Source organism: Ceratotherium simum, chromosome 5 (assembly GCF_057802395.1).
Source record: "Ceratotherium simum simum isolate JZ-2026a chromosome 5, ASM5780239v1, whole genome shotgun sequence".
Lineage (NCBI taxonomy): Eukaryota > Metazoa > Chordata > Mammalia > Perissodactyla > Rhinocerotidae > Ceratotherium > Ceratotherium simum.
This window is the reverse complement of record NC_141904.1, coordinates 48,348,844-48,361,363: the sequence shown is the minus strand read 5'-3', so window position 1 is coordinate 48,361,363 and position 12,520 is coordinate 48,348,844. Positions and strand designations below refer to the sequence as shown.

Genomic DNA, 12,520 nt, shown 5'->3' with positions numbered 1-12,520 from the left:
TTATATGGAAATAAAGTATGCTGCATGGAATTTTGATATTAAATAATCTCATCTTTAGAGACAAGTGGGATAATATCCTGGCCCCCATGCAGAAAGGATTGACTTGGCTAATAATTCTCATTTAGCCCTGGGGAAGGATTTATGTGTAAATCCCCTCATAGGTGAGGGAAACAGTGGCATGAGGTCTGTGTGGAATGGCAAAGGGGCTCAGGGATTTGCACTGATTTCTCCAAGCAGAGTGACCTCAGTGGTTTGTATTCTCCTGTGTCAATGAAGCAAGAAGCTCTCGGCCAACACTGGCCCGCTTTTCAGTCTCATCTGGATTGTTCCGCAGTCTCAGCTTTGTTTCCAGTTTCTGCTTCCATTCTTCTCTGAGCCTGAAAATAGAAACAAAACGCACACAAATGGAGTGTTCATCTCCATGGCTCTTGGTTCAGGGAAGCTTCCTTCCTTTTTTCTCTGAAGGTGTTTGTGTGTATGTGTGTTTAGGTTTTAAAAGGTATGCAAAGGATTTGTAAATTTAAATATATACATATTTTAACTCTCACTTCTGTTCAAAGTATTCTAATCTTAATCCTCTGAATGTTCCTTTGAAAGTGCAATATCTTTCAAGTACAGGGAAAAAAACCCCTGTCAATCTAGAATTGTTCATTCAGCAAAGGTATCTTTCAAAAACAGAGGTGAAATAAAGATGTTTTCAGACATGCAAAAACTCAGAATTCATCACCAGCAGACTGTCACTAATAACATGTTAAAGGAAGTCCTTTAAGCAGAAGGAAAATGAGACCAGATGGAAATCTGGATCTATGAAATGGAATGAAGAGCGCCTGAAATGATAATTGTGTGGGTACATATTAATAATTTTTTTCTTACTATTTAAAATTCTTTAGGGGCTGGCCCGGTGATGCAAGCAGTTAAGTGCACGCACTCTGCTGTGGTGGCCCGGGGTTCACCCGTTCGGATCCCGGGCGCACACCAATGCACCGCTTGGCAAGCCATGCTGTGGCGGTGTCCCATATAAAGTGGAGGAATATGGGCACGGATGTTAGCCCAGGGCCAGTCTTCCTCAGCAAAAAAGAAAAAAAAGAGGAGGATTGGCAGATGTTAGCACAAGGCTGATCTTCCTCACACAAAAAAAATAATAAAAAATAAAATTCTTTAAAACATAATCAATAGTTGAAAGCAAAACTGTTACTGATGTAATGTGGAGTCTATAACATATGTGGAAGTCAAATTATACTTTGTATACTAGCACAAAGGCCAGGAGGGGAGAAATGGGACTATACACTGTAAGGTTCTCACACTCTACAGAACATGATGTATCACTTGAAAGTGGACTGTGATAATTTAAGGATATAAATATAAATCCTAAGGCAACCACTAAAATAACACAAAGAAATATAGTTAAAAAGCCAACAGAGGAGGTAAAATGGAATCAGAAAAAAAAATTTAATCCAAAAGAAGGCAGAAAAAGAAAGGGAATAAAGGTCAGGTGAGAGAAATAGGAGATGAACAGCAAGATAGAAGATTTAACTCAATCATACCAATCAATATTAATGATGTAAAGAATCCAATTAAAATGCAAAGATTGTCAAATTGGATAAAAAACAATATCCAAATATATGCTGCTTACAAGAAAATCACTTTAAATGTGAAGACACAAATAGGTTAAAAGTAAAAAGATGGAAAAATATTCCATCTTAACCCCAATCAAAGAAAGCTGGAGTGGCTATATTAGCATCAGACAAGGTAGATTTCATAGCAGAGAATATTACGCAAGAGAAAGAGGGTCATTTTGCAATAAAGGGGTCAATTCATCAAGGGGCTATAACAATCCTAAACATTTAAGTAATAACAGAGCTTTGAAATACAGGAAACAAAATATGATAGAACTGTAAGGAGAAATACACAAATCCGCAATTATAGTTGAAGATTTCAGTATTCATATTTCAGCCATCAATAAAACAAGTAGACAAGAAATCAATAAGAACATAGAACACTTGAACAACACTATCAACCAACTGCTCCCCACTAATAAAAGGCAGTAACTCCCCAACATTCCCCCTATTTCTCTTAGTTTCTTAGTTTCTCTATGATAAAAATAACAAGGAGGAAACTGAGGCACGGGGAGCTTTGCTAACTCACCCAGAGACCCAAAGGCCGGGGCTCTTCCTTTGGCATCTTGCTGCTGCTACATTCGATGGATCCTGGATTGAGTGGGAGTGCGGAGGACGGGGGGTGGGGGTGGTGGTGGAACAGACATTTCTGAGCCCTGACCCGGGGCCACACACCACCCAGGGTGCTTTAGGCTCATTTTCTTATTCAAGCCTCAGAACAACCTATTGAGCTGGGACTATCTTCTCCGTTTTGTGAAGGGACTAGACGGAGTAGTGTCAAGAGCAGAGACCCTCTGGAGCCAGGCTCCCGGGTTCATATCAGAAGAGGGGTGAGAACGGGGGATAAATAATAAGTTGAAGTCTTGCCATCCCACCAACCAGAGAGCCTATTTCCAGCAGTCTTCTGTTATATGCACAGACATATATTTTAATGCTTTAACAAACTGCACAGTTTGTTCCAGAGCCAGAATAGGCTCACCCCTTGGCTTGGACCTCACTTCCAGGCTTTTGGTTTCTGTGTCTTGCTCAGGCCAGCTTCACTCCACCTGAGGCCTTCTGTGTGCTCCCCAGGGAAACACGCATGGCACAGAACTCACTCTGGACCCTGGTGTGCAGCATGCTGAGTGGCCTAGCCTGGGGGAAGGAAGATGGCAGGGATGGCAGAAACGACTGACTCAGCTTCTCTGAGAATCTCTGGACAAGATACCGTAACACGATGCTTCAGCAGGTAGGACGACCTGCTTTTTCTTGCCTGTGGCCAGGAACGTGGCTGAGCAGGTCTCTATATGTGGAAGAGGCTGAGCTCCCCTCTAGGGCTCGGGGGGCTGGAAGACAACAGTGAGTTTGTCATGTGAATTAATGCATGCTCTCAGCCCAGCAACCATGGCCTGACAGAATGGAGTCACACTGCTGTCCAGTCAGCACACACCTGCCCCAACATGCACAAGCTGTGGCCTCGGTGAACAGACAGCAGCTGAGCTGTGCCACGAGGGGACAGAGAACCCAGACAGGCCTGGCCCTCACTGCGGCCTATGGGTGGCTCCCCACAGCAACCGAGTGGCAGTGTGTGTGGCAGTGGTGAGCTGCCACTGTTTCCACGTGACGGCGACCCTGGTCTCTCATGTGAGTTACTGCTCTCCACCCAGTGGACTCGCCGGCTACAACAGGGATGCACACTAGAGGGCGAGAGCCCATCAGCCCTCCTCCCTGAACACGCGGGCTGTCCTGTGTCTTTACCTAAACGAGCGCTGAGAATTGGTCACTGTCTCCTTTGCTTGATTGCTTTTCACGGACACCTCTGCTGACCCACTCCCCAAACTTAGTGTAACCCTCATGCGCTAGACATGGTGACAGGAGAGATTATTCTGTTCATAAAGATAAGAATTAGAGTGTACATTTTTTAACTTAGAAGAATTTTTAAAATTACTGCCCATAACTATAGATGGTGGTATAGCGGCCTGGTGGCCTAGTGGTTAAAGTTCAGCATGCTCTGCTTTGGTGGCCCAGGTTGGGTTCCCGGGCACAGAACCACACCACTCGTCTGTCAGTAGCCATGCTGTGGCAGCGGCTTTCATAGAAGAACTAGAAGGACTTACAACTAGAATATACAACTATACTGGGCTTTGGGGAGGGAAAAAAGAGAGAGAGAGGAAGATTGGCAACAGATGTTAGCTCAGGGTGACTCTTTCCTAGCAAAAAAGAAAATTACCGCCCATAACTATATATGGTGGCAGGAACATATGCATGGAAAATTAAGATAACTACGTGCTCTAAGATGCCCAACTGGCATTCTTCTGGGGAAATCAATTTTGCTTTAAAAATAAACAAACAAGGGTGATAACGATGTGTCAATGTAGGTTCATGGTGGGGGATGTTGACAGTGGGGGAGGTTGTGCACGGAGGGAGGGGTATATGGGACTCTCTACTTTCTGCTGAGTTCTACTGTGAACCCAAAACTACTCTAAAAAATAAAGTCTATTTTTGAAAAGTAGTTAATGAAAAAATAGACGAAGAAGCCACCTACTTTCTCAGGGCACTTCTCCCCAAGCGGTGTTCCTCTGACTCGCGGTAGTAAGTCTGTTTGCCGATCTCCCTTTCCCAGAAGCGTCTGAGCTCGCGGCAGGTGTTCCGGCAGAAGACCTCCCGGCGGGCGTACTGGTTGTTCATCCCCTGAGAAAGAAAGTGTCAGACGAACCCCATGGAACACGCTCCCTCGGACTCTGGATGGTACAGACTGTCTGAATCAGACCCTGCCGTTGACCTGAGGGGGACCCTGGCCAGCCACAGAACCTCACTGGGGGGATTACAACATCACCTCATGCTTGTTGTCGGGATGCAGTGATGGGACCGCAGAGCTCCCCTGTGGAGCGCGGCATGTCACAGGCACCTGGAAAATACCTCTGGCCCTCCTTCCTCCTCACAGAAGAACGGCCTCTCAACTTTTATCGGCAAGTAGAGTGTGCCAGGCATTTTACGCCATCAGTTCATTTAATCATCACAACATCCCATGAGTGGGCGTTACCTTCCTCATCTTATAGGTGAGGCGTTTGAGGAGGTACAGAACTTGCCTGTGGTCCCACGAATGTAACTGGGAGAAGGCAGTTTGCATATTTCTGAATGTTTTCAAGCCTTTTACTAAAGGGGATTGTCACAGAAAAGGGTCCTAGTGTGTGACACACCCAGAACAAGCAGCTTTGAGGTGCGTGCGTGCATGTGTGCACGTGCACTTGTGTATGGAATTATACATGTCAGACACTCAAGAATGCTCACTTTTTTACATGATGAAACTCTGCCCAACTCCCAGACCTCAGTGTGTCCAGCAGACAGGAGCACAAGAGTGGGTGCTGGGAAAGGAGTTGGTGGGCTATTGGAACTGCCCAGGGAGAAGCTGTGACGGGGTGGTAGGGGCCAGGATACTGAAAAGTGGACGCATTCACAAGGTATTCTGGAGGTGCTCAACTCCATGTGGTAAATGAAGGTGTGGGGTGTCAGTGGAGACTCCAGTGGCTGTGCCTGTGCAAAGATGGGAAACCCTAGAGAGGAGGGCCTGTGGGAGTGGCCTTGAGCATCGCTGGACAGAGCTGCTTGACGCTAACACCCAAGAGGGCAGTCCTGCAGGGGCATCTGGACACGTGGGTCCGAAATTTAGTGTGAAGGTATGGATCACTGCTCTCAGAGGGACTGACCCTGGTGGTGGGGCAGGGTGGGAGGAGAGAGGGGTTTGAACGCAGACATTTACTCCAGACCTGTTTGTCCACCAACTTGATGTACCTTCTGCTTGTCATTAAATTCTCCAGGCCTCAGTTTCCTCAGTTTTAATTTTCTCTGAAGAATAAATTTGATCACGAATGTGAAGGTGTTTTGCAATTTATAATGTTCTGAATAAATACAACTTTTGTAGTTCTTAAACCTCAAATTATATGGGCGTAATACTATAATTAATGATAAGTAGTCATAATAACCTCCCCAACTTTCTTTCTATACAGATGAAATAATTCCGCTTCTCTTCCCTTTCCTTCTGGATCAGTGGCTGTTGACCTTGGCTGCTCGTTGGAATCACTTTGAGAGCTTTACAAAAAGCTGACGCCGGGGCTCCATCCCCGGGGTGTCTGATTCCATCAGCCTGGGGCGTGGCCTGGGCATCAGGATTTTTTAAAGCTCCCCTGTGATTCTAACGTGCAGCCAAGGCACACAGTCTTTGATTCTCTCCTCTTATGCTATGGTCATGTCTGTGTCCAGAGCTGGCCCCAGGGAGACTGAGGTGATGAGGGCTGAGCATAGGGATGTCACAGTCACAGCCATCTTGCAGAGTAGGTACTATTTTTCCATTTTGCAAGGAAGAAAGTTGAGCTTCAGCAGTAGCAATTTGACTTTATCAAGGTCATACAGCTGGTGAGCAGAGATATGACTAACTTTGCAGCAAGCCCCTCACCCCGAAGCAGATTTCTTTGGAAATAGGGACTATCCTAGGTTTTGTTTAAAGATCTTAAAGCATGTAGTGGCGCTCAATAACTATTTGTTGATTTGAATAAATGCTCTCCTAGGTTATCCTTATCCTGAAGAGCTGGCCTGGAAGTGGCCAGCAGGGCTTTGGCAGTGCTTCAGGCATTGAGGGGAAGTCTGTAGGGACAGTGTGAGGGGGCACCCTCCAGTCACCTTGCCTGCCTACTGGCCCCAGTGGACCTGGCAGGCACGTGTCACTGTGGAACGTGGTCCTCACGGTGGGGGGGGGTGCGGCGCAAAGGAAAGCACTCCCGTCTGCACGGTTGTTTACTGGAATGCCTTAATACAAAATGATCCTGATCCTGATAATTTCAAGTTCATAAGAAGTCTCTGGCATTCAGGGGAGAGACAATTTTGGGAAGGAAGTGCTCATTAGATTTTTTTTTCCACAAAAATTAGCGGGTTCATTTTTACTCTGAAGCATTTAACTTATTTAAGAAAAGAGAAGCCTGGGCCTGAACGTGGACTGTGCACGCTGTCGGGCGCTTCACAGTTGCTTGTCTGGATCCCTGTGTGTGTTTGGGTCTGAGGGCTGCTGAGGCTGCGGACTTAGGAACCAGGTTCAGAGAACTGCTGAAAACAAGGGAGGCCTCCCCACCAAGCTGAAAATCCCATCAGGGTGGGCCCAAAAGAATGCAGGCAGCAAGCTGCGGAAACCACTCATGCTACACCTGCTTCAGTCTCCTTTTGGGCTGAACTCCTGGGGCTCCAGGCCAGGGGAGTCACAGAGAACAGGAGCGGTTAAGGCAGAATAGCAGACCCAACACCCTCGGACCAGGCGAGCATCACAGGGGAGTGAAGCAGCTGTGTCTGGCAGGGAGCCAAGGGATGTGGACACCACAGAGTCCATTCATGCCCAAATCTGGAGCATCAAAACACTTTTTCTTAGACTCCACTGGCCACAGGAAAGAGGAGTTTGGGCCAAATTCAGCCTGCGGACCATCAGTTTGCAGCCGTGAATTTAATGCATTGCATGTCTCTCTTCAGGATGTATTCCCACCCCCACGCCCCGCTCTGGCCTCCCGCACCATCTGAAAATGCCCACCTCTGCTTCCCAGCCCTCCTCAGGGTGCCCTGCACTCTCCAGTTCTCTCACTGTCTTCTTTTGCTGTAGAGTGACTCAGGGCCTCTCTCTTCCTCAAGCCATACTCTGTGCCTAGGCTGCAAAAGGGCTGCCCTTGTTTGCTGCTCTTCTGTCATCCTGGCAGCTCCTGGAATCCGAAATTCATGAAATCTCACCTCGCCTGCAGCAGACACCCAGATGCCCCTGCCCTGCCTGCCTGCTCCCTGCTTACTCTCAGGACCCAGATTCACAGCAACAAGCAGGAGGGCGAGAGGCGGGGATGAGCACCCCGAAGGGGAATGTGCGCCTGTCATCACCTCAGAGCTTTGGGACTTTCTTTATGTCTTCTGCACCTCAGTTTTGTCATCTGTGAAATGGGATTGTTATGAAGATTAAATCAGATCATGTTCATGAAAATGCCTAACACAAATGTGTATGCAGCATCGCCCCGTGTGCCCGACTCTGATGAGCTCGGTCTCTGCCCTCTGATTTTCTCAGACTGTGGTCTGGCAGAGGGGCACCATTAGCCAAAGGTAATAGAGTGTAATTGACAACCTCAAATAAAGTGTCAGTTTTCCTTATTTATTATTTCCTTATTTATTATACTATCGAATGTTTGCCTGCCTGAATATGTGGCTAAGATTCGTCTAGCTTTGTCCCTGGTCTGCTGGGTGCCATTTAGGAACACTTAGACGATAGGCAGAAGTCTGTTCTTAGGCTAGACATCGTCCCATATGGGATCATGCCCAGAGGCGCATTTGGTCAGAGCTTCTGACTGATGTCATCCTTACATCATCTCACCTCTGATGCATCAGAGATGAGCCTCACCACGCCCATTCATTGAAAGGTGTCCCACACGTGTAAGAAGAGGGAATAGCAGAGTTCTCACTGGAGTGAAGTTTCGCATCCGTCTCCACCCCCATCTCCATCGTGTTAGTTTACAACCTAACCAGCTGTTCTGCTGTAAAATGCTGGTGACGCAATGGCGAAAACAAGCAAGATCTTCTTCAAGAAAAAATGCATTTTGCTTTTAGATAGACTACCCTGTCTTCTTCTTAACCTATTTCAGTCATTGTCCTCAATATGAGCAGAACTGTAGCAGCTGCTGTCACCAATTGTGTATCCTCAAGGAAACAAAATTAATGACAACGTTGGAAATACTCTTTTAGGAAAATATAAAAACAAAGCAGGAAAGAGGGAATAAAAGATGTCTGATACTTCTATCCCCCGTCACCCCCAAGGGCTGGATAAGACAGGGTCCCCCTCAGGTGACTTCAGGTATAACAGGAAGTGAGCTGGACACAGACTTGTCACAGGCACCAGCACTTCCTGTGACAGGAACTGGGACGGAGGGGCACAAGGAGAGTCACCTGATCTGGTCTGAGGGGTTCAGGATGCTTCCCAGGGGAAGGGACATGTGGGATGAGTGGGTAGGAGCACCCAGGTACAGGAAGCAGACTGTGCAAAGGCCTGCGATGAGAGCCCTGCCCAAGTACAGCAACAGAAGCAGTGGGGGTGGCCTGGAATTGGGATGGGGGAGGGGACTGACTGCAAAGGGGCATGAGGGGCTTGAGGGTTACAGAAATGCTCTGTATCTTGTGTCTTATGATGGTTACACAGCTGTATACAATTGCCAACACTTATCAAACTATACATTTACAACAGCTGAATTTTATTACACGTAAGTTATGCCTCAATAAGAGTAGAGAAAAATGTCTTCTGTTTTTGGACTAGAGATCCATCCAAGTTCCCCAGCTCTGATCTACTGGGAGACCCTGTCAGCCCCTCACTGTTAGGGTTTAGCCCCTTCCTTCCCCAGTAACGCAGGTTTCTGTGAGCATTCGTGTTTTGGTTTCCTGGCTTCTTACATGAGGACAACTGCTCTCCTTGCAGAGATGTGATGAGGAAAAGATCAATAGCCGGACAGCCTTTGGAAACACAGGGGACTGTCCTGATAAATAAACGGCTCTGTTCCTCTGCATCTCCTCAGCCAAGAATACCATCCACCAAATTGTGCTTCTATTGAGAGAATTAGTATTACTGCTTCCCGTCAATCACCACCAACTAGGAGAAGCCATAACTTCAATGACAATGATGAACTTTCCGTCACAAAATTAATTAGTGCTTAAAGAGAACGACAGCAGGTAACACCTTCACATCAGTTCAGTTAAACAAAACGTGTTGAACTTGTCCCATCTGTGAGGCATCTCTGCTGCACGAGGGGCCAACTAACCCCCAGGGAGCCAAGTAAACAGAGGCACGTTTGTCCCTTGTGAGCCCTGATGCTGTGCCAGCCATTTAATGTCCCAAGTCTCAGGTTACTCAGAGTATTAAACCCAAATTGAAGAATGTGAGAGGTTTTTTTAAACAAGAATTTTGGCTTTTACGGGTTATTCTCATGATTCTTGGCTGGAGTGGCTCATTATATACCAGTGGACCATGCACGCCGCCAACGCACTTCCTGCACATCCAACACCTCATAAAAGCAACTATTTTGTGATTATTTTTCACAACATTTCAAAAGGCTTCATAAAGATCACAGCTTGAAATAGAACAGAAGGGTTCCAGCTCCAGATGAAATGGAGGACACTCCCTCCGCTCTGACTCTCCCAAGAACGCAGCTGCAAAGCCTGGACAGCCTGCACAGGGCAGCTGCTTGAGGACTCAGAAAAGGAAACAGTGGCAGGTGGATTGGAGAAGACCAGAATTCCAATTAGCACTGAAGGGTGTGAAGTTTTCCTTTTTAACTCTGGTATCCCCAGTGTACACTCAAGGCAACCCGAAACCCAGAAGTGGGACAATGGATAGAGAGATCTCCAAGAAGTCATCCGGTTCTAGGGAAGAAGGAGACTCCTAATGCTCAGAGAATGAGGGAAATCACTTGTTTTTCCTTTTTGTTTTTTTGAAAGAACAGCCCATTTTATTTTATTATTATTATTTTTGTGAGGAAGATCAGCCCTGAGCTAACATCCATGCCAATCCTCTGCTTTTTGCTGAGGAAGACTGGCCCTGAGCTAACATCCGTGCGGATCTTCCTCCACGTGATGTGGGACGCGGCCTCAGCATGGCTGGATAAGCGGTGCGTCGGTGCACGCCCAGGATGCGAATCTGGGCGGCCAGCAGCGGAGCGCCCTCACTTAACCGCTATGCCACGGGCCGGCTTACTTGTTTTTCTCTATTCTCTCAGGTCTCCAGGAAATACCAAGGTGAGGGAGGCATGGTAGCGGCAATGGAGTTGACTGGCAACAGGGCCTGCAGAGACACAAAACCCTGAGGGCGGCAAAACTTGCTCGGAGAGGAGGAGCTGTGGTCCTGTTTGGTGGAGCAGACCCTCACTGCTTTTTCTCTCTTAGTCCTCTGGGCCCTTGACCCCAGATGCCAGTGCAGCCACCGGAAGTGCACGGCAGGACGGGTAACGAAAGCCCCAGGTTTCTAGCCAAAGGACTGAAGAAGGGGAGTCCAGGGAATGGGAAATTAGCAAGGATACCACGGAGGTGGGCGGACCTCAGGAAAGAGACTCCTTAAAGATTGCTTATGAGGGCCCAGGCTGGCCCCCGGGCTGCACGTCTGTGGATCTGATCCCCAACAGCAGAACTAGTACGGAGAAAATCATCATAGATATAGAAAAACTGAACAACATCATCAGCCAACTAGATCTAAGTGTAATTTATAGATCTTTCCACTCAAGGAGGGCAGAATACAGATTCTTTTCAAGTGCACATAAAGCTAACCACAAAAAAATTCTGAGAGGGCCTGGCCCCGTGGCCGAGTGGTTAAAGTTCTGCATACTCTGCTTCAGTGGCCCAGGTTCGCAGGTTCGGATCCCGGGTGTGGACCTACTGCACTCACCAGCCATGCTGTGGTGGTGTCCCACATATAAAGCAGAGGAAAATTGGCACAGATGTTAGCTCATGGCGAATCTTCCTCAGCAAAAAATAAATAAATAAATAAAATTCCTAGAGCTAATAAGTGGGTTTAGCAAGGATGCAGGATATGAGATCAATACACAAAAATTAATATATGCTAGCAATGAACAATTGGAAACTGAAATTAAAAACACAATACCATTTGCAATAACTTCCCAAAATGAAATACTTAGGTACAAATCTAACAAAATAGGTACAAAATATGTTTGCCAAAAACTGCAAAATGCTGATGAATGAAATAAAACTTCAATAAATGGAGAGGAATGGATTGGAAGACTCAACATAGAAGAGACAGCAATTCTCCCAAAATGAATCTATAGATTTATTGCAATTCCAACAAAAACCCCAGCTGGGTGTTTTATAGATAAAAACAAACTGATTCTAAAATTTATATGGAAAGGTGAAAGGACTAGAGCAACTTAAACTTTTGAAAATGAATAAAGTTGAAGGATTCACACTACCTAATTTTAAGATTTACTATAAAGCTATAAGAATGAAGACATGGTGTTGGCAATAGGAGAGACAAATCAAAGATGTTTCAACAAATGGTGTTGGAACAACAGGATACCAATATGTCAAAAAAAAAAAAAAAAAAGAACCTCGATCTAAACCCCACACTTTATACAAAAATTAACTCAGAATGAATCATAGAGCTAATATAAAATGTAAAACTGTAAAAATTTTAGGAGAAATTTTTTGTGGCTTGGGGTTAGGCAAAGAGTTCTTAGCTATGACACCAAAACCACAATCCATAAAAGAAAAAATAAATTGGGCTTCATCAAAATTAAAAAGTTTTACTCTGCAAAAGACATCGTTAAGGGAATGAAAGACAAGGTACAAACCTAGAAAAAAAATTGCAAATCCCATATATGATAGAGGACTCGTATCCAGAATAGATAACTCTCAAAACTCAACAATACAAAAACAAACAACCCAATTAAAAGATGGGCAAAGCACTTTAACATTTAACAGATACTTCACCAAAGAGGATACACAGATATCAAATAAGCACATTAAAAGATGTCGAACATCATTAGTCACTAGGGAAATACAAATTAAAACCATGCAGCAATACCACGACACTCCTGTAAGAATGGCCAAAATAAAAAATATTGGCAATATCGAGCACTAGAGAGGATGAGTGTGGAGCAATTGGAACTCTCATACACTGCTCCTGGGAATGCAAGATGGCACAGGTATCATTCCAGAAAGCAGTTTGGCAGTTTCTTATAAAGTTAAACATATACCCACCATACGACCCAGGAATCCCACTCCTAGGTATTTAGCCTGGAGAAATGCAAATGTGTTCTAACTACAACCTGTATATGTGTGCACAGTTCTATGTGTAATTGCCAAAAAGTAGAAACAACCTATAGTCCTTCAATGAGTGAAGAGATAAAAGCTGTCCAACA

At 45.7% G+C, this 12,520-nt stretch overlaps 1 protein-coding gene across 1 annotated transcript; it reads right to left on the bottom strand.

Moving 5' to 3' along the window:
- Positions 1 to 244: 244 nt before the first annotated feature.
- FAM240A (family with sequence similarity 240 member A) lies at positions 245 to 10,798 on the bottom strand. The gene is made up of 3 exons (XM_014788405.2): positions 10,784 to 10,798; positions 4,141 to 4,286; positions 245 to 377 (listed from the first exon to the last, which is right to left on the bottom strand). Exons 1-3 carry the CDS (start codon positions 10,796 to 10,798, stop codon positions 245 to 247), a joined length of 294 nt encoding a protein of 97 aa, XP_014643891.2.
- Positions 10,799 to 12,520: the final 1,722 nt, after the last annotated feature.